General features: G+C 42.1%; 1 protein-coding gene across 2 annotated transcripts; it reads right to left on the bottom strand.

Moving 5' to 3' along the window:
• Nucleotides 1–1,088: 1,088 nt before the first annotated feature.
• Nucleotides 1,089–22,999, bottom strand: dnaaf10 (dynein axonemal assembly factor 10). Of its 2 annotated transcripts, none has more exons than XM_060831858.1 (9): nucleotides 22,801–22,999; nucleotides 20,190–20,290; nucleotides 15,458–15,588; nucleotides 14,053–14,154; nucleotides 11,085–11,200; nucleotides 9,370–9,504; nucleotides 6,716–6,813; nucleotides 4,742–4,962; nucleotides 1,089–2,102 (listed from the first exon to the last, which is right to left on the bottom strand). In XM_060831858.1, the coding sequence occupies exons 1-8, from the start codon at nucleotides 22,984–22,986 to the stop codon at nucleotides 4,755–4,757; spliced, it is 1,077 nt and encodes a 358-aa protein (XP_060687841.1). In that variant the 5' UTR covers nucleotides 22,987–22,999; the 3' UTR covers nucleotides 1,089–2,102; nucleotides 4,742–4,754. The 2 variants fall into 2 exon arrangements, with proteins under 2 accessions (XP_060687841.1, XP_060687842.1); XM_060831859.1 differs by lacking the exon at nucleotides 22,801–22,999 and adding an exon at nucleotides 20,784–20,941.
• Between the last annotated feature and the right edge of the window lie 337 nt (nucleotides 23,000–23,336).

Here is a 23,336-nt window from a genome sequence, read left to right as displayed (position 1 = left end):
TCTGCGGATTAGAAACATTTGTCAGAAGGCTGGCATCTGCTGTAACTGGATCCTGATCAAGATTAGGGTTGATCCAGTGATTTTCTATCAGTTATGCCAAGCCTACCGAAAGAGCCCTGGATTCTCAGGTGTAAGTTTTAAAAGCAACACATCTCAATTTTAACAAATGAAAAAAGCAAATCAATTCAGCACTTGTATAATTACACAGAAAAACTACATGATTAAAAAAAAATCTATACCTGAGCAAAGGCAGCAGCATTCAAACTAGGGAAACGTACCTATTCTGTTTAAGAGTAATGCTGTAAATTCTCAATCTGTGAGGAAGCTTATGAATGGATTTTTGAGGTTGTTATTGGCCCCAAGATGTAATTCCCCAGAACTAGAAGTTGAGAACAGATGGTGGTTGACCTGATAATACAGCCGAGTATTCAGTCCTGCGAAACAGCATAGAGAATTAAGCAGGCTGTCCACCTCTCCAATTAATTCCAAAAGGCTAGTAAGGTTTACCATGGGCTGGACATTTACAATTCAATTCCAGCTCTGGTGTTTAGAACAGTTTTAGGTTCAGAAATGAGGTAAGCTTTAACGGTATTCAATCTAGTGGGCAACATGATTTTATTGAAACAGCAAGGCTGCTTTTATGTACATTTAGGAGTACCCAAGCTAGAACCCATCCTATCCGTGCCTACTTCAGTCCCCTTACAAGGAGAACACATCCTTAATTTGGTCCTATTCAAAATATGGCAAGGAATTTTGTCCAATATCCACAGCCAACACATCACCATTAAACAATTAAATCAGTCATTTATCTCATTTGCTGTTTGTGGGTCACAAGTTATTTCCCAATAGTGATCATATTTTGATCGTACTTGCTTAGTATTGCTTTGGGACATTCTGATAATGCAGAATACACTATATATAAATGCAATTATTTTTGATAAACTTAGCAATAGGTTTTGCCTTCATGTTAAAAATTCAGTTGGCCAACAAATTCACATAGAGAACAAGGTGTTACTATAGAAATAAAAATCCAGCAAATGTTTGACTACATTTTTACAGTTTGTACAGTTTATTTGAGAGGTGACAAATTATCAGTAACACTTTCTCATGCAAATGTACACACTAATGTGCAAAATATGTTAAGCAAATAGTAAACTCAACTTTAAAACAAAATGCCAGAAATATTTTTGGATCCACTTTATTTACAAATGCGGCTAAAAATAAAAGGTTTAAACCAATCTCTGCCTATGGGAGATCATAATAACCCAAGAACAATTTACTTCCCCAAGTAAAGACAGCTGCAGAATTTAGATGCCAGGTCCCTGTCCTGAAACAGTGAAGAAAAAAAAAGGAAATTGCTTGCACACAGATTATTTTACATATGGAGAAAGAAAACGCTGTTCTTGTCACAGTGAATGTCTCACCGATCAGGAAGTAAAGGTTTTGTAACAAACAGGAATTAGCCTGTAACCATTCTTCAGACCAAATGGTTAAAAGAGGTGGGATTTTCTGTTTTGAGAGTTTCAAGAAAAGGGGAAAGTAGGCGTTGGAAATGTGATGGGAAGGGAGCAGCTCACATGCATGCACATGCGTGTGTGCGCACATGTGTATATATGTATGGCACTCCCATTCTTACATGGAAGCTTATACGTGTGCATAATCAGATACAGTTCAATCATGGATTCTACAAACAACCAAGCTGGACACCCCTAGAATGTGAATACATTTAACACCTTACGTATAAATTTACAAGAAAAAGTGCAAATTCTTCACACCCTATTTCAATTGGAAATTTTGTAACCATGAGCTGAATATAAAGTTGGAATTGTCCCAATAAACCAAACATTTTAAACACTTTAAATACAAGTCTGCAGGGGTCACTGAGCGCAAACATTGCACTACTAGAACACGGCCATCAGACTGACACTTCAGCTGAGCAATCCTCATTCAAACCACCAGGTGGAGCACCATCAGAAGAAAAATGTTCTCTCAAGATGAGCAATTGGACATAATCCACCCGAACAAAGGCTTCTTCAGCTGGTGGTACCGGGCTCCAAAATCACTCTCATCAAAAAGCAAGAGAATAGTCAGCACAGCACGTCCTATAAAGGGAGGACAAAATAAATAATATCAGCTATTTTGCAAATGATTTTTAAATGAAATATTGATAAATTGTTTGGTAGGAGAGAGTTGATTTGCTGAAAGGAGACATGCTGATGAAGCGGTTTGTTTTGCACCAGTTCAGACAAAATGAAAGAATGCCAAATTTCATTGATCACAGTTGATGTTACAGGCCTCATTCAGTTATACGGGGCATGAGTGAGATGGCATCTGATGTCTTATGTATTCAAAGTTTGGGAGAAGATTTGTAGCTCGGGTGCTCATTGCTGTGGTTCTGTTCACCGAGCTGGGAATTTGTGTTGCAGACGTTTCGTCCCCTGTCTCGGTGACATCCTCAATGCTTGGGAGCCTCCTGTGAAGCGCTTCTGTGAGCTTTCCTCCGGCATTTGTAGCGGTTTGAATTTGCCGCTTCCGGTTGTCAGTTCCAGCTGTCCGCTGCAGTGGCCGGTATATTGGGTCCAGTCTTACCGCAAATTCAACCCAAACTCTGGGTCAGATATGTGGATCACACCTTTGTAATCATTAAAAACACAGAAATAGAGAACACACACCGGATCATCAACGCCACACTCACAGGAATCCGATTCACTCAAGAGAAAGAAAAAGACAATCAACTCCCATTTCTAGGCGTGATGGTACAGAGAACACCGAACGGAGAATTCACCACAAAGGTATACAGGAAAGCCACACACACAGACCAAGTCCTAAACTATGAAAGCAACCACCCCAACACACACAAAAGAAGTTGCATCAAGATACTATTCATAAGGGCCACAACACACTGCAGCACACCAGAACTGCAAAAAGAGGAAGGAGAACACCTATACAAGGTATTCACCAAAAACGGATACTTGCACTATTTCATCAAAAGATGCCTAAGGGAAAGACAACGGAATGAGACATGCCACAACCCAAAGGACTAGCCACACTACCATACATCAGGAGCATTTCTGAACTGACAGCCAGACTACTGCGACCACTAGGACTCATAACAGCACACAAACCAACAGCCACTCTCAGACAATAACTCACCAGGACAAAGGACCCAGTATCCAGCATGAGCAAAACCAATGTAGTGTACAAAATCCCATGCAAGGATGGAACAAAACACTACATAGGACAACCAGGAAGACAGCTAACGATCCGCATCCATGAACACCAAGTAGCCACGAAACGACACGATCAGCTATCCTTAGTAGCCACACATTCAGGTGACAAGCAACATGAATTCGACTGGGACAACACTACTATTATAGGGCAAGCCAAACAGAGAACAGCCAGGGAATTCTCCTAAAGGCATGGCAGTCAACCACAGATTCAATCAACAAGCACATCGACCTGGATCCAATATACCGACCACTGCAGCGGACAGCTGGAACTGACAACCGGAAGCGGCAGATTCAAACCACTACAAATGCCAGAGGAAAGATCACAGAAGCGCTTCACAGGAGGCTCCCAAGCATTGAGGATGTCACCTAGACAGGGGACGAAACGTCTGCAACACAAATTCCCAGTTCAGCGAACAGTTTTATGTACTGTATTGATCAACTAATTTAAGGACAGATGTAAATGCATTGGATACAGTTCAAAGAATGTTTACTAGAGCCATATCTGGAATGGATGAGTTGCTTCACGAAGAAAGGTTGGACAATCTACATGTGTACCTGCTCCAGTGAGAGGTGACTTGAGTGAAACATAAATAATCCTGATGGCTCTTGAGATGTGGGAAGGATGTTACCTCCTATGAGAATCCAGATCTGGGATTACTGTTCAAAATCAAGGGTCACACATTTAAACAGAGACTAGCTGAAATATTTTCTCACAGAGTGGCATGAGCTTTTGGCTCTCTTCCTGAAAAGGTGATGGGAGGAGAGTCCTGGAATATTTTTAAGGCTCAGGGAGATACATTCATGTTAAGCAAAATAAGCATGGGGATAAATGCTTATATGGAGTAGCCAGGAATGTCGATTTAAAGCTACCAATAATATCCAGCATGATCTCACTATGATCTTTTGGTAGAGTACATGGTGGTACAGTGGTTAGCACTGCTGTCTCACAGCACCAGGGACCTGGGTTCAATTCAGGTGACTGTCCGTGTGGACTTTGCTTTCTCCCAGTGTCTGTGGGGGTTTCTTCTGGGTGCTCCAGTTCCCTCCCACTGTCCAAAGATGTGCAGGTTAGGTGAATTAGCCATGCTAAAATTGTCCCAAAGTGTCCAGGGATGTGCAGGTAGGGTGGGTTAGCCATGGGGAATGTAGGATTACAGGGATAGGGTAGAGGGGTCGGTCTGGATGGGATGCTTTTCAAAGAGTCACTGTGGACTTGGTGGGTTGAATGGGCTGCTTTTACATTGTTGGGATTCTATGAGCAGTCTTGAATAGCCTACTCGTGCTCCTGATTTGTCTGCCCTTTCCTCCAGTAGTAGAAATTGTTGTGATCATTTATATTCAGCATTCTTGTGTTTGTCCTGTATGGAGGCCAAAAAATACTCAATAACATGTCCCTCTATTCAGTATTAAAAATATTAAACCTCAAATTCTCAATACATTCATCAGAAACATTTTATATTGTACAAAGAATACAATCTGCTGTTGATCAGAGTTGGCTGTTTACATAATACCTTGTTCCATTTGTTAAACTCGATTCAGTTTTGTGGCAATCAGAACTCGCACTGTTTGGTCAAATGCGGTGCAGACACAGAGGCCCTGCTTATCTGGGCTCCAGTCAAGGCTTCCTATCGGCTGGGTGGACACAGTCACATTCTGGAGCAGTGTGACTGTGCCTGCAACTCCCATATCCATGTTCTCAGAGTCCTTTTTCGAACGCTGGGCAGGGTACTCACTGGGGAACACACGAGAAGAGGGACATGTCAGTTTCAGACAACTATATCTTTCAGCTATTGCCCTCACAATAAACAGCACACAACAAGGTGGACAGAAGGCTATTCAGCCCTCACTTGTACCAGTCCTATAATAACAGCTAGTCACAATGAGACTCACTCACCAGCTCTATCCCTCAAATGGTCTTCCAAAGTGTAGAATTGCTGTAAATGGCGCTTTATAAACTTGCCTTGCACACTACAAAGTCATGATTCTGACACATGAATTAAGGCAGGGTCTTTTTGTTATCAATCCTTATCAGATATTGCACAGAGTCAAAAATCAAAATCCAACTTAAGGACCTCAAAGAACTATAGAGGAAACAATAAATAAGGTCAAATTCTCATCATTCTACAAATAACTAAAAACCACCGCTGTTATCCGAATCTGGGAGTAAGTTCCAAAGCTTAGCTATAAAAGCAAGAACTGACTCCCACACCTCTCAAATCTTGCACTCAACCCACCTCCCAATTTCAAAATAGAAAACTGCTGGAAACCCACTTGTACTAAATTACGAATTAGACACTGCTCCAAAACATCAACATGTATCAGAACTCAGGTTTTATTTTGTGACTTATGTGGCTGTCAAACCCTTAAAATGCACAATGAGCAAGAACATGGTACAGATGAAGGGGCCCAAGATCTTTACAATGTCTACTTTTGGGATGGAGGTTGTCAAAAGTTAATCAAAACCCTCCTTAACAAGCCTCAATACCCTGGGTACGTCCTCAAAGTGGAGGCAGAGGACTTCACAGTTTATGCAAATAACACATCATTAAATATCTTACAAGTCACACACCTGCAATTCTGTCAGTAATAAACATCAGAAGAGGGTCAATTTTGAAGGATATCATGGACTTTCATAATCAGAAAAGGCACCTCCAGCCTCTCTCCAGATGCACACATTTCAGAATTTCATTGGAGCCAGCACACCCGGAAGAAATGTTTGACACCAACCAGCTTTTCAAAAAAAAAAACAGCAGCAGGCCAGAGACCCAGAAACCCAGACAGCAACAAGATGTTCACTCTCAGTCAGAGGTCCCACTTGGGTCAGAATTAGCACACGCAATATCTGAATTCAGAAGTTCAACCAGGTTCAGGGTTTTGTTTTGAACTGTCAGTGGGGTTAGAAAGGCTTGACTGTACTGGAGTGGTAGTTGAGATGAGGTGAAAATCTGCATTTAAATCGGACCTCAAATGTTGGAAAAAACTACAAAATCAGTTTTTTTTTTCCTTTTTTGACAAAGAACCATCCAAACCTGTAACCTCTCTCACCTTAAAGGAAAAATGTATCAGACACGCAGGAACACCTGCAAGTTCCCCTCCAAGACACACACACTAGTCTCCTGAGAAATAGATTGTCATTTTTTCAGTGTCACTGGGTCACAACCCTGGACATTCCTCCCTACCAGTACCGTGTGGGTGTACCTTACATCAAACCATCAGCAGCAGATCAAGAAGGCAGCTTACCACCACCTAGAAATGAACAATAAACAACGGCCCAGCTAGCAACACCTAGAACCCATCACCGAGTAAAATAACTTGCATTTGTCATCTTCCACAAAACTGGTCTCTCCATAACATAAGCCTGCTCCCTGATCTCAACTCAAACATGCCAATGCTTAACTGCTCAATCATCAACCATCAGCAGCAGGCACAAAGCTGATACTTCATATGTATTTAAAAGATGTTACTGTGAGGAGGTGGTTACTCACTATTTCCAAAGGTGCAGATTACCAGCACCTCCTGTTGTCATGAAAACGTCTCTGTTTTGTGGCAAATGGCGGACCTGCCAGACGGTAGATTTATATGCCTGGGGAAAATGGCAGACAAATGAAAGAATTGTTTTTATATATTATAAAAACTGGGGGTGGGGGGGGGGGGGGGGGTAGAGGTAGAGACAGAGACATAGAGAGACAAAAAGACACACACACACACACACACACACACACAATCTATGACAATGACCAGAGAGGTGCTTCGCAGACTTCGCTCCCTTCCACTTCACCCACAGTGGACAGCTACAATGGATACAGACTGAGTCACTGCAGCAAATTCACAGGGGGAGATTTAATTTAAACTGAAGCCCATTCCCCCAAATTTAACTCTCTAGTCCAATTTCAGGCCAGGCTTTCTACAGGCTCTTTGGAAGTTTACAGAAAGCATGAATAAAATCTCCTTTTTAAAGGGGGAAGAGGGAGGCTTGGATTCACATATAAACTTCCACAGCACAGTGCAAGACCATTGTCTGGACCAGGTGTTTTTAAAAGTGTGTTATCAAATTTTGCCCCACTCTGTGTTCTCGTTTTCCATTATCTGTCCACCTGGTAACAATGACTGAATCTACTTGCACTGTCCTTTTCGGCTGCATGTTCCAGCTGAAAACAGTTTGTAGCTTTAATAATACACTCAACCAACATAATCCCCGGGAGGGATTATTTTGAATCAATTCTCTTAGAAATCATGTCCTTTGGTTGCTCCCCCTCGTTCTGACAAAACTAACCTTGCCGCCAAGAGGAACTGAGCAAGAGACTGCTGACAGGTCCTCAGTGTCCTCTCCACAGGTTCTGGCAGAGGTGGTGAAGGGAACGCAGCTCAATTTAATTCCCAGGAAAATCCAAACCTCGTGGACATGCAACAGTGAGAGGGTGGGGTGTTCAGTTAGTTCTGTTGGCTGTACAGCTGGGGTTTGTTATACAGGATGATGCCAACAACATGGGCTCATTTCCCCTACCAGCTGAGGTAACCATGAAGATCCCACCTTCTCCTCCTCTCCCCTCACGTGAGGCGAAAGAGAGCAGCCCTATGCTTCTTCTGGCAGCATGGTGATTTTACCTTTTATTCCAGCATTCTTCTGGCTGACCTCTGAAAACTGGAGATCAACAAAAACTCTGCTGCCTCCTGCCCTTATTTGCACTAAATCCCAGTCACCTGTCAACAGCTTATCCAGCAACCACACCGAATGAGCCGTTCTCACTACAGAGCTCCAAAAACCTACTTAATGGCCCCAAATCTATCTGGCTATTGGGCTGGGGATGATCAATGATCACTGGCTGAGTTTGAAAGAGAACGCAAATTACATCTCCAGCAGTGAATTGTTTGGCCTTTCACGACCAAACTGTACCCAATTCACACGTTTCCAAAATCAAAAACCTCCACAGAGTATAAACTCCAAGAAAAGCATAAAAATCCAAACGTTATGCACTGATCACTTGGAAGCAGAGTAACAGAATAAACGCGGCACTTGGACCAACCAGTCTGAAATGTTATTTTTAATTTTCCAATTAATAAAACTGTGTTAGGCTTTACTTGCACATAATTGAGAATTTTCCTGGACCATTTATGCATTAATCTTTTGGGAAAGATGTTTGTCTCTGTATTAGCTGGTATCTGTTTTTTGAGACAATGTTTACTTTATGGTTGCCATGAATAAACTGGAACATATTGCAGCATACTTCTTTATTATAAAGTTATCACAGCTGGAAATCTGATATACTTAAAAGACTGTACTGACTGGGTGGTTTTACAAACTAATGCTCTTAGTAGGGGGCTGATTCCAAGTCGGTTTCTGTTATAAAGGCTGCATGTGGTGCGGTTTGGATCTGGAAACCAACAGTGTGGTCAAGACAGATTAATTGTGGCTTCTGTAAGGGCATCAGAGAATTACCTGAAGAGCAATGGAATTGTTAGGCTACAGGGAAAGCCAGGAGAGTGGGAGTGAGTTGCCCACTCTGAGACTAAACACAGTCATAATGGGCCAAACAGCCTCAAGTTGTGACGCGGCCATTCTATGTTTGAGTGGACAGTCCCACTGCAGCCTGTGTAATTTCACAGAATCACTGAATCCTTATAGTGTGGAAGCAGGTCATTCAGCCCATCGAATTCACACCAACCCTCCGAACAGCATCCCACCCAGACCAATCCCTCAACTGCATTTTTCCTGGCTAATCCACCCTACAGATCCCTGCACACTGTGGGTAATTTAGCATGGCCAATCCACCTAACCTGCACTACTTTGGACTGTGGGAGGAAACCAGAATACCCAGAAGACACGGGGAGAATGTGCAACTCCACACAGACAGTCACCCGAGGGTGAAACCAAATCTGAGTCCCTGGCACTGAGAGGCAGCAGTGCTAACCACTGAGCTGCCGTGTCACCCTAAAATGCAGCTATCAGGAGTCAGGTTTGAACCCACAGACATATGTCCATTTGATCTTAAGTCCAACACCTTAGCCACTCAGCTATCCTGGTAGGAAATTGGTTATCAAAGAGACAAAAACCCAAGTCCTTTAAATTTCAGCCAAGAATTCACCATTCTATATCCACCCTCAGAAATCACAAGAACTCTGCTTTCTCCAAGTCAAATACCTTCTCGCTGACTGAAGCAAAGTCTTTGGTTGGGTGCTGGGTCCTCATGTCAAACACATGAAACTTCCCCTCCAAGGAAGTAGCCACCAGCTTATTCATGTTGATGTCTTTTCTATCAAACTCAACACAACAGACCTGCAAAGGAAGGGAAGATCCCAAATGTAGCATATTTATCTGTCAATGGTGAGATGTATATTTTTATAAAGACAGGACATTTTAAGAGCAAAACTAAAAGGATTTACACATGACTTACATCGGCATAATTAGTTTTACCACAGTGAATGAGGAGAAAATGCACATTTAGAATTTACGAGGAATGCTACTGCTTATTTCTTGGCAAATGTTTGAAAGTTTCTTTGATATTTGATGCCAAGGTAACTGTAATAATGAAAATAAAGTCAGGAGTATTTGGTATTGCAGTTAAAACCAATGATACACATTCAAAAAGCAGAAGGCTGTCTACTGTCATAACCTGTCTACCTGCCTTTACTCAAGAGTCGTTTAAACCAAACATCATCCTGGACATATTGAGCAAAGAGAAAAGTAACTGGTAGCTTACAAAGTAGCAGACACCGTTCCTGGAGAGAAAATGGCGTTCAGATAAACAGGTTAGGTCTATATAATCAATTCTGTTCGACAGGTAGTTCTTCTATACAGCAATAGTTGCATTCTTGGACAATCCCACATTCCAGTAAAATTGCACTTTAAAACAGCGCTGGAAGTGTTGGTGATGTAATCACATTGTGACTAACACGTTTTAAAATTTCACACTTTAGAAACAGCGTCCCCAATTTCAATCACATTACAATGAATTTGCGCTATCAAAATGTGCATTATAGCAGGATGACCCGTATCTATAAATGCTGCCTGACCTACTGAGTAGTTCCAACATTTCTTTGTTGCAATTAGAAACACATTCCCCTGAATGTGAATCAGAAGACTTGATGTCTGAGCTGAAACTGGTTTAGCAGGGCAAGGCCAAATTCTCTAATCATTTTCACGGGGACAGAATAATTCTACCCCAACTATCCAATAAACAATGAGGGTTAGGTCTTTGTGCCATTCAGTCATACAGCACTGAAACTGAACCCTTTGATCAAACCAGTTCATGCAGACCAGAATCCCAAACTAAACTAGTCCCATCTGCCTGCTCCTGACCCATAGCCCTCCAAACATTTCCTATTCATATAGCTATCCAAATAAGCATTGCAATTGTACCCACATTCACCACCATGACCAAATGCTCTCTTAAAACCCCTTGCCAGACATTTGTATCTGAAAAACCCCAAATGGCACAAGCTTCCCCACGTGTTAACTTGATTGGGGGGACAAAGGGACAAAGAGGAGAGTTGGGGAGAGAAACTGAACTTGCAGGGTCACCTGGAGTACTATTTACCACTGAAGAGAAAGGTGAGGCAAAAAGACACTTCTTACTGGCTCATGAGCAGTGTCTCTGATAGACAGATACCAACTGAGAACAAGATGAGGAAAGATATAAGAAGCAGAAAGACTAAAGGAACAGAAAAGAAATAGAGGGAGAAAACATATTTTGAAAAGTGGTGACTATGGAATTGTCAACTGGAGATTGCTTGATTCAAATCTGACTGCAATTGTGTCACTGTCTTTGCATTCTGCCAAGTACCTCCATTTTCCTCACCACAAGAGGGGTGGTTTTGGGTTTTACGTCTGATTTAAAATCTAGTTTTGTTTCTTACCCCATTCCTGATGTTCTTTTCCCAACGGAGTGACATAGTTCTTAGATCAAATAGCTTGATATCACCATTGTCATATCCAGCGCACACACAGCGCTCCTGGGAGCTGTAGGCATGACCTTTCCAAGGCGGCACCACCGCATGAACGTGTTCAGGGAAAAATAAACAAGTCAACTGATATGATTTCCCTCCCAAGGCTCTCAGAATAAAACAATCTCAAACAGAATAGATGCTCTCGACTTTTGCATGCAGATTGAGTTGCATGAAATCCATGATTTGACAAATAGATGCAGATTGTTGCAGATGTTGAGATTTGAAATGAAAACAAAATGCCGGAGAAACTCAGCAGGTCTGGCAGCATCCATGTCAGGAGAAACAGAGTTAACAGTTTCCTGCCTCTTTCCACTAAGATTTGTGATTCTGCTGACATTGCACATCAGTCCCTCAAACTCCCACCTTTGTGACCCCAGCCACTGCCTCTTCAGTATGGATGTCTAATACCTCTACACCTCCACTATGGGCTGGAAAGATGTCGGACTAGTCACCATCCATCTCAGTGCTCTTCACCTGACTCAGCTTGTTCTCACTTTGTCCCAGTTTCTCCAAGTCAAAGGTGTCATTGTGGGCATGTGTATGTTTGATGTGCTGTTTCTTTGTGACGTATGTGGAACATATTTGTTCCAGTCCTACTCAGGGCCCTCCCACATCTCTTCCTCCTGTATATCAATGACATTGTCAGAACTGCTTCTTGCTCTCTTCCCCAATTTAAAAAATGTCATCAACTGCCATCCTTCTCACACCTTCACCTAGTCTTTCTTTGAATCTTTCCTTTCCATCTTTGACATAGTTGTCCCCAGAAATGGAAACAATGCTATCCACAACAAAACCAATGACTCCCACAGTTACCCTGACTACACTTGCTCACACAACCTGGAAATACTCCATTCTCCCAGTTTCTCCATCAATGTGTTGTTGATGATACCTTCTACAGAAATGCATCCAATGCGTCTCCCTTTTGCCTCAACCAAGGATTCTTTCGGTAAAAAGTGAGGTCTGCAGATGCTGGAGATCAGAGCTGAAAATGTGTTGCTGGTTAAAGCACAGCAGGTTAGGCAGCATCTCAGGAATAGGGAATTCGACATTTCGAGCATAAGCCCTTCATCAGGAATGGCAGCTGAAAATGTGTTGCTGGTTAAAGCACAGCAGGTTAGGCAGCATCCAAGGAACAGGAAATTTGACGTTTCGGGCCAGAGCCTGATGAAGGGCTTATGCCCGAAACGTCGAATTTCCTGTTCCTTGGATGCTGCCTAACCTGCTGTGCTTTAACCAGCAACACATTTTCAGCAAGGATTCTTTCTCTCCACCATAACTGACAGGACCTGAAACATATCCGACCCATTTTCGAACCTTCTGCCGTCACCCCTTCCCCTTCATCCCAGGACAATGATAGGAACCCTTTGTCTTCACATTCCATCCCACCATTCTCCACATTCAAAGGATGATCTTCCACCATGTCTAGCAAGATACAACCACCAAATATATCCCCCCCCACCCCACTTTTACCTTGTCAGCATTCTGTCTGTGACACCCCAGTCCGCTCCTCTGTCTCTCCTTTAAGTCAGTTCTAATGGAGTCGCAGAAGGTGTAACACTTGTCTTTTACTTCTCTCCACCTCCCTGTCCAAGACTCCAAGCACATCTTCCAGATGAAGCAGAGTTTTATTGACATTTGTGCCGATCTAGCCTACTGTATCTGCTGCTGACAGTATGGTTTTCCTTACATAGCAGAGGTCAAATGCAGAGTCGAAGAGGATGGTGCTGGAAAAGTACAGTCAGTCAGGCATGATCCGAGGAGCAGGAAAGTCGACATTTTGAGCATAAGGAATGGCTTCTGCAGGTCCAAAGCAGATAAAACAACTGCTTTGCAGAACACCTCCACTCTGTCTATAACAAACGATGTTGACCTTATACAGTAGTTGCTTGCCAATGCATCATCTGGCTCTTGTGTGACACTTCTGTCCCCGGCCCTAGTGCAATGTTCCAGCAAAACCCAATGTAAGAAACCTTATAGCCTTCAGGAGAAAATAAGAATCCGATAACTTCAGAACATGAATTCTGATTACAACCTCTCTCCCCCGCGTCTGGTTTGTAAAAAACCAAAAGGAAACTATGACTGCTGAACTATGCAACGAAGAGAAAATGCTGGATTAACTCAGCAGGTCTGGCAGCATCTGTTAATAGGGGTCATATCAGACTCAAAATGTTAACTCTGTTTTCTCTGCTGAGTCTCCTCTGAATTTTCTCTTTTGAATGGCTTTGCTCTTCAAAGTCAACCTATTTTTGAATATTTACATCTGTCATTAACACCTAGCTTGCATGTAGATTTCTGCTTCACTACCATTCGCACTTCATTTGACTTTTGTTCTGGGTAACCCCACCGTATGTTCCATTCAATCCCCTCCCACTTTGTCAACTGCACAAAAACCATTATTTTTCAGTCCCATTTAGTTTCTGAAAAAGAGTCAAAATGGACTCAAAACGTTAACTCTGTTTTCTCTCCAAGTTTGCTGAGTTTCTCCAAAACTTTGTTTTCCTTCCATAATTTGTCAAGTTTGCTTAATTTATCGAAATAAAAAATAGCTCTCATGTGGCTAAATGACGTTTTTATGTTCAAGGTGCTTGAAATGTAAGTCAAGCAAAGGGAACAAATATAACATTCACTATATCCAGTCAAAACCAAATTTATCGTCAAACTCTAAAGTGGATGACCACGTCATTTAGTCAAGGCATATCAAGAAACAAACATTTTTACTTTTGTTGTTCCCATGATGGTCAAGTTTGACCCCCACACAAAGCATTATTAATAGAAAGAATATCATTGTAAAATATTCATTCATATAGTATTCTGTTTGCTAATGTAATTATTAAACATTACAGATGATTTCAATATAAAAACTATATTTACAACATACCAAATGCCACGGTCCAGCAATCCCTCCTGGTATCTCCATCTGCAGGCTGCATGTTTGCCACAGGAGTGTCTTTTTGCCTTGGGTCCCAGACTTTCACCATTCCTTTCGAAAACACAATCTACATGATCACATTTGCTTGCGGTAATACATAAACACAAAAGTTCAACGTTGTTTACAGTGAAAACTCAGCAATATATAAGACCTTTATGGGACAAATCCAACTTAATGCACTTCTCACTGACATCTGCATCTCTGATTTTATTCTCTGAAAAGTATGCTAACTACATTCTCAGACACTGTCTAAAAGTTAACTGATCACATTTGTTTAGAGTGGTTTCATAGAATTGCAGTGTGGATGCAGGCCAACGGTCCACACTGACCCTCCAAAGAGCATTTATCTAGACCCACCCCCTTCCCTATCCTGTAACCTTGCAATTCCCATGGCTAACCCACCTGGCCTGCACATCCCTGGACACTATGGGTAATTTCATGGCAAATTCACACAACCTGCACATCTTTGGACTGTGGGAGGAAACTGGAGCACCGGACGGAAACCCTCGCAGACACGGGGAGTATGTGCAATCTCCACATAGACAGTCGCCTGAGGCTGGAATCAAATCCGGGTCCCTGGTGCTGTGAGGCAGCAGTGCTAACCACTGAGCCACAGTGCCACCTAAATTTCTTGCAAGTGTGAGCAGTTGCATCTTTTCAGATGGTTTGTTGGGAAGTGTGGGCTTGGCAGCAGCATGTCCCTGGTAGAAAATTCCAAATACTCAAACAGAAATGCACAACTACAACAATCAGTGCGTTAATTTATCCATGACCCTTTGACGCACCTTCCAAAACCATGACCACTACCACCTAGTGTAGCAGATACATGGAAACACCACCACCTACAAGTTCCACCAGCCACTCACCATCCTGATTTGGAATTATATTGCCACTCCTCACTGTCGCTTAACTAAAATCCAGAAACTCCTTTCCTAACAGCACTGTGGGTGTAGCTACCCAACATGGGAAGATAGTGGTTCAAGGAGGCAGCTCAGCACCATTCACTCTAGGACAACAGGAGTTAACAAATAAGGATGGTCAAGCCAGAGAAACCCATGTCCCACAAACAAACTCTAAGCAAGCAAATGCTGGCTTGATAATAAAGCTGCGAAGGAAGTTGAAATACACCAACTAGAAGATCAATGATGGTTGGTCTGCATTCCTCTGTTTCACAATATATAGGGCACGCACATCTAATGATTTGACAATAACAGTCAAGAAAGTTCTAGCTGCTCACAACACTGGAGAGACTTCCACGGTCAACCAGTGAAATAAACATTTCAACTGGTTTAAGCATTGCACATCTCAAAAGAAAAAAGCAGGTGACGGTTGCAAGAGCAAGAACGAAATGTACCATCTCTGCTGCCAGTAACCAACTCTGGAGCTCCTTCCCCAACTCCCAGGCCTCCTACACCATCAATGCTGTTTATGATCTCCTTGTGTGCTTTTACAGAATAGACAGGCATTTCCGGAGCCTCCAGATTCCTAGGTAAAGAGGATGAGAAAGGGGAGAAAAGCTCATAAGAATCCTGGAAAATAAATCTGGCAAAGTGTAATGACATTGCAGCTACTGGCAACACAGGCTCAAAGTTATTTACAGCACAGACAATACTTCATAAAGATCGCAATGGAAATGCAAGTGAATACCTAAATACTGCTTAAAACATTAGGAAAAAGCTTTGACTCACCATGCTTTCAAGCAGTGAGTTGCAGATTCCCACCACCGTCCAGATGTACAACTTCCTCAACTTTTCACTCAGTCTTCCACTTCTTAACTTAAATCTTCACCCCCTGTTATTGAACTATCTACTAGTGAAAAAAGTGTCTTGCAATCCACCTTTCCTTTTACAACTCTATCAGGCCCACTTGCAAACTTCACTGCTCCAAGGGAAGCGACTCTAGCCTATCCAAAGTGTAGGAACAAATTACTACAGGTTCTGGAATCTGTACTAAAAACAACCAATGCTGGAAATCACAGCAGGTCAGACAGCATCCATGGTGAGAGAGCAAGCTAACCGTAGAGAGAGGGTGGCATGGTGGCTCAGTGGCTAGCACTACTGCCTCACAGCATCAGGACCCCGGTTTAATTCCAGCCTTGGGCGACTATCTGGGTCGAGTTTGCACATTCTCCTAGTGTCTGCATGGGTTTCCTCTGGGTGCTCCGGTTTCCTCCCACAATCCAAAGATGTGCAGGTTAGGTCAATTGGCCATGCTAAATTACCCATAGTGTCCAGGGATGTGTAGGTTAGGTCCATTAGTCAGGGGTAAATATAGGGTAGGAAAATGGGTCTAGAAGGGTTACTCTTCAGAGGGTCGGTGTGGACTTGTTGGGTCAAAGGACCTGTCCCCTCATGTATGGATTCTAACATTGCAAGTCAAAACATTAGCTTGCTGTCTGACCTGCTGTGATGTCCAACATTGGTTGTTTGCACTCTAGTCTATCCAATCTTGATGATAAAAAATAAGAAGACACCACGCAATTTAAGTAGCAACTGGAAATGTAAGCAGTGCAAAACTTACTGGACAAATTTTCTTTTTAAACTGCACTATGAGGTTAGTTAACATTAAGATTCCAGGGTGTGTCATAGAATTGTACATTAAGTTATGGAATAGAATATTAATTCAGAGTGAAATTATTAAAAAAACAGGTTCCTGTCAAAGTATTGGCATTTGACGACTGTAACCTGTTGTAGTACCCACTTCTGTGAAACTGGTTGTTTGCAGGTCATCAGGCGAGTTATTTAATTGACTTGAGGTTAAAGAAAACTAAACACAGGCAGCTAAGAGACAAACATTTTCTTCTCTGTTAAAAGCTGCATGATACAAATGTTTGTGATGCATTCAGCCAAAGAAACAGAAGCAAAAATGATAAAAGATCTGAGCCAAATATTAGTCAGCCTAACAAAATAAACAAAACATTACTGGTTTAAAGATAAACTGTCCTACAAGTGTTGCTGGGGATAGAAGTGAATTTAGCAAATTTGTATGTTAAGATATCACAAGTAACACAAGTTACCCCAGCCTTCTGGTATGTGTTGTGATCTCAATAGCTTTATCTTGTTCAATTCAGTTCTGTGCATACATTCCAGGAATGGAGATACAAGTCTGCAGAAACTATAATGGCAAAGGCACACATTATCTTTCTTCAATCAATCGAACATGCAATGTAGTTGGCACTGGCTAGGAAGCATTTATTGCCTATCTCCGGCAGAGTGCTCCCACAAGTTAAGAGTGTGTTTATTGCTAAAACTTGAAAAAAAAGTACAGCTAATCAGGAATATAGGAACAGGAGTAGTTCAGTTACTCAAATCACTTCTCGCACTCAAGCAGGTCATGACTGATCAATAACTCTACTCCAATATTGTGTCTTTGAGCCATATCCATAAATATCCTTACTTGATCAGTCTATCCTTGAAAATTTCAACTGATCCAATATTCACAATGCTTGAGAAAAAAGTCTCCTGTCTCCATTATCTTCTGTTCTCTCCTTTCACTCCTAAATGTCAACCCTAAATGCTCTGCCACCAATTTTAAGATTATAGTCACTTGTTTGGATTCTCCATCTGAAATAAATAGCATATCTGTACCTAGCCTCTAAACCTCCATTTCACCCAAAGCTGTCATCTCTATCCAATCTCGCACAAGCGCTATGGCTCCAACATCCTTATATTTGCTCTGTCCTGGCTCCCAGCCCAGACATAACTCCACAGTAACATTCTCAAACTCGTGTTTAAATCACACTGTGGCCTCATTATACACACTGTATAAAGCTCCTCCAGCCCCTCAACCCTTTAAGAACATTGTTTCCTAAGCCTGATCTTTTGTTGAACTCATATTCTCCATACCATCATTGGCAGTCATGCCTTCCGTTGCCTGGGCCTTGGGAGTAGAAACCAGACCTGCACACCCCTCATTCCTCCTTTAGGGTAATGCTTCAAAAACACTCGCTCTTTGACCAGCCATGTGATCATCCCTCCAGATACTTTTCTTTTGGACTTGTCTCAATTTCTAATTGAAACAGGAAGCTAGCACATTCCATTCGATAAGAGCATGACTGATTTGGTCATGGTTCCTGTCTGTTCACCATAATCCTCAACTCATTTGTCTTTCTAAAATCTTTGATAAAGTCTGTGACTCAACTACTTTCTGAGGAAGAGACTAATGATTTCTCTTCACCTTTGAATATTCATAAATTCTCTCTCCTAGTCCTATTCTCCCACACAAGAGGAAAACTCCTCTTAATATTCACCCTAACAAATTGCTCAGAATGTTATGTTTCAATAAATTACCTTTTATTCATATAGACTCCAATCCTGTTCATAAGTCTTCACCCTCAGAATAAGTCGAGAGAACCTTCTCTGAACTGCTTCTAATACAACTTTATTCTTTTGCAAATCAGGAGGCTAAAACTTTATTCCCAATGCAGTCTCACTTAGGTCCTGTATGACTGCACTAAACTTTCCCAACTTTTATATCCTATTCCCTTCACAATAAGCAACAACATTCCATCTGCCTTCCTAATCACACTTGCTGTACTGAAGATTAATCTATTGTGATTCATGTACCAAGATATCTAGCTGCCTCTGTAGCGCAGAGTTCTGCCATCTCTCGCTCGATTTAAATAGTATACTGTTTTCCTATTCTCCCTGCCAAAGTGGACAAGTTCACATTTTCCTCCATTGTACTCCTTGTGCCAAATTTTTGCCTACTCACTTAATCAGTCTATATCGCTTGATCTATATCACTAGACTATATGAACTCTTTTCATTATTGACTCATGGAACCTGGACATTGCTGGCACAGGCAGTATTTTTGTCCATCCCTAGCTGTCCTCAAGACAGTGGTAGTCAGCAGCTTTCTTGAATCTCTGTAATCCATTTTACATAGGGAGAGACACAAAGCCATTAGGAAGGGAGTTCCAGGATTTTAACCTAGCAACCCCAAGGGAACAGTGATATAATTCTTAGTCAGGATGGTAAGTGGCAAGGAGTAGGTGCAGGTGTGATATTCCCATGTATCTGCAGTTATCCTTCAAGAGGAAAGATGCTGTCTAAGGAGCACCTTCACAACTTGCACTCTTTCTTGCCTTTGTTTCAAAACCAAATTTAGCTAGTATACATTTGGTCCCAACATCCAAAGCTTTGACATACTTTGTAGATAATTTAAGTGTCAACACTGATCCTTGCAGAATTCCACTGTGTACACCTTGCAAAACGATACGTGCATCCCTGCTCTCTGCTTCTTGCTAGCTAATTAATCCTTTAGTCACATTAAAATCCCATCCTACACCATGTCTTTATTATGGTCCTGTGAAGTCTAAGCGATCATACTCTGTTAAAATGTGCTACATAACAATTTGCATTTACATAACACTTATAACCATCGTAAAATGTTTTACAAGAATCTGCTCAAACAAATTAACGGGGTCAACCAATGACTTCTAGATCATTCTGGTGAGGTCACTCCCTGAACCTTCCAAATTCAGGGGAATACAACCCAAGTGTATGCAGCGAGACCTCATAATTTAACCATTTAAGCCCTGGCAAATACAGGGTGGTGGTGAGGAAGGAAGAAAATAGAACATTATTTTAAGGAACAGAAAATACAAAAGCATTTACTATTTTAAAATTCTGAGGAGTATTCCAGGTAAGCGCATGATCAGTACTCATATGAAGAAAAATATATGTAACAGTTCGACTGTCACCACTATATGGAATGATCGAAAAGGTGTAGCAGTTTTTGAACAGGATTCCACCTGTCTCATCCTAATCAACACCATGAAAATTACTTATGCAATTATAATTTGTTAAATGGGAATTATCAATTTAATCCATGAATTAGTAATAAACCAGGCTTGAAAATTCCACCCTTCATTTAGTCACACATCTTTCATCAGAAAATTTAGAAGCCATATAAACCTTGCTAAAAGGACCTACGAGGTGCCATAATAAGTTCAAAATGACCACCCTACTTCTCTGTTCAACTGTCTTCACAACAATTCTTCCATTAAGAACAGATCAACTCCCATCACAGCTTCAGGACTACAATTTCTACAACAGTAACTTCTCAATGTTTTGACTACATACCACATGTGCAGGTTTCCATCAAAGTCCCCAGTTGACAGGTACCTCTGTTGTAACGAGGTGGCTCCAAAGGTACCGCATTTAAAAGGTTTTGATTTTTCTATCTGAAAAGAAATTTATTTTCAAATTATGAAAATCAGTAGGCAGTGAGCTAAATTCTGAATTACAAGAAGAATTTCAGCGAGGAATTGGCCATTCAAGCCCATTGTGGCTACTCTATCATTCAATTAGATCATGGCTGATCCTCTACCTTAATGCCATGTCCTTGTGCTATTCCTATTCCCATCTTGAACATATTCGATTGCCCACCCCACCAGAGCATTTCAGAGTACAGAATTTCAAAGATTCACCATCTGGAGTGAAATAGTCCCTCCTCACCCAGTAATAAATTTCCTAAACTTTGGTTTGAGATTATATCCTTGATGCTAGACTTACCAGCTTACTCAGAAACATCTTGTCCTCATTCAGTTATCAAAATTTGATAAATTTCAATTAGCGATCTCTCTCATTCTTTGAAATTCAAGAGAATAAAGGCACTGATTCTGCAATCTCTCAGTTTGCAAAACTATCTCTTGTCTCTATGGCAAGTATACTCACTGAAGACATCATCGACGCAAGAACAAAGTTCCTGATGGCAGGGGAGTCAGAACCAAGGTCACAGTCTAAGGATACCGGGTAAATCAATTTGCACCAACATATGGAGAAATGTCTTCACCCAAGATGTGGTGACCCTGCGGAATTTACTACCACAGAAAGCAGTCAAGGTCAAAACATTGTACGATTTCAAGAAGTTGCATGTGGCTAAAGGATTCAAAGGATATGGAGGAAAAAACAGTTACAGGGTAATGAGTCAGATCATCAGCCACAATCATAATGAATGGTAGAGCAGGCCCAAAGGGCTGAATGGCCTGTTTCTGCTCTTTTTGAAATGTTTCTATTCTTTCTCAGTTAAAGTGATCTAAACTTAACATAATACTGTAGTAGATGTGGGCTCAGCAAGGCTATATACAATTACAGAGTAAAAAGTGAGGTCTGCAGATGCTGGAGATCAGAGCTGAAAATGTGTTGCTGGTTAAAGCGCAGCAGGTCAGGCAGCATCCTAGGAGCAGGAGTTCCAGGGCTTGTGCCCGAAACGTCGAATTTCCTGTTCCTTGGATGCTGCCTGACCTGCTGCGCTTTAACCAGAAACACATTTTCAGCTCTATATCCAATTACAGCAAGAATTTTTATATAATATTCAATCCCCTTGCAATGAAGGCCAACATACCATTCAACTTCTTTATTGTTTACTGTACCTGCAGCAACTAAGATACCTAGGTCCTTTTGGGTATACTTCCCATCCTCTTACATTTAACAGAAATTGTGTTTTTCTATTTTTTTTAACCTTAATTTATAACTTTATACTTATTCACATTATATTCCATCTGCCATGTTCTAGCCCCTTCACTTAACCTGCCCAAGTCTTCTTGAAACCCTCCTGCATTCTCCTCACAACTTATATTCCCACCCGGTTTAGTGTCATCAGCAAATCTAGAAATATTACATTTAGACTCCTCATCCAAATCACTTACAGATTGTGAACTACTGTGATCCTAGAACTGATCTGTGCAGTACTGCACTACTGACAGCCTGCCATCGGATACTTAACCACTAATTCCTCTGTTTTCTGATTGCTAGACAGTTCTCAATTTACAACCGTATATTATCCCAATCCCATGTGCTCCAACAAACTACACAAAATGTTGGGAAAACCCAGCAGGTCTGGGAGCTTCTGCAGAGACAGAAACAGCATCAACATTTCGAGAGAGAAATGGAGAGGAGAGAGGATTGTCACGTCAAACCTTTTGTCACATTATTATCCTATGAGTAGAATAGGCAGCAACATTTACCAAAATGCAATACCTCACATTTAGCCAAATTAAATTCCATTTATCACTTTTCAGCCTATTGACCCAACTGATCAAGATGTCTTTGTAATCTTAGATAAATGTCTTCAAAATGTTGTCTTGGGATCTTCTGCATCCACCTAATCGGGCAGGCAGTGTCAGTTTGATGTTTCAGGCAAAACACAACAGCTCTAACAGTGCAGTTTTCCCTCAGTATTGCCCTGGAATGTCAGCTTTGATTTTTTTTTGTAAGCTGTGGAGTGGAATTTAAACACAGTTCAGAGGTGGGTCTTCTACCTGCTAAACCACACCTGACAGCAGTAATGGTAGGAAACTGATGGGGTGAAACAATGAGGAGCTGGAGCTGGACCTGCACAGCATAAACATCAGCATGCACTGGATGGACTGAATGACCACTGTACATCTTGTTAATACAATAGAATCGGACAGAAACAAGACGGGAGGAGGCCATTCAGCCCATCGCGTTAATGATTTATTTGAACGTATGTCTGAAAAGGGGGTTGGAGACAGAAATGGAGCATTAGATTAGACCAACTTGGTACAAAACCAACCCAACAACTGCACCTTCTCTTATTTGTTGTTAAAAAGTACTCGGTAAGAAATCTCGCGTTTGCAAAGTTACCCCCGTCACCATAGCAACCTCGGGCCAGTAACCAGGCAACAGGGGCTAGGCCCGAAGCCTTGGTCTTTCCTGACTGACCACCGACCTCCTTGACCAGCACCAGCTCCCCGTGCGACACCTCGTAGACCTGCAGCACGCCGGTGCCACGGGGAAAGTTGCCCATACAGACGAACTTGGCGCTGCAGGGGATCCATTTGCAATCGAACACGGTGTAGTTGAGCGATTTCTGGATGTGGGCGATGATCTGCGGCTTCTCCAGCGCCGAACTCATGGCGTCCACAGTCTCTGCCAACAGCGCAGGCGCGATTGCCGTCGCTCGGACGGCCGGGGGCTGACAGCGCAGGCGCAGGTGCCGTCGGGCTGACGGCCGGGGGCTGACAGCGCAGGTGCGATTGCCGTCGCTCGGACGGCTGGGAGCTGACAGCGCAGGCGCGATTGCCGTCGCTCGGTCGGCCAAGAGCTGACAGCGCAGGCGCAGATGCCGTCGGGCTGACGGCCGTTGCCCCTCAACGCAGGCGCAAATACCCGAGCTGCCTGTATCCGAGCACTGAAACCACGTGGGTGAAGCCATTCAGGCCAGCTGTTCTGGACTGAACACAACAAATGATGGAGGTTGCAGCA

The sequence above is a fragment of the Hemiscyllium ocellatum genome, chromosome 10 (assembly GCF_020745735.1).
Source record: "Hemiscyllium ocellatum isolate sHemOce1 chromosome 10, sHemOce1.pat.X.cur, whole genome shotgun sequence".
Classification (NCBI taxonomy): Eukaryota; Metazoa; Chordata; class Chondrichthyes; order Orectolobiformes; family Hemiscylliidae; genus Hemiscyllium; species Hemiscyllium ocellatum.
This window is presented reverse-complemented; position numbering and strand designations above follow the sequence as displayed.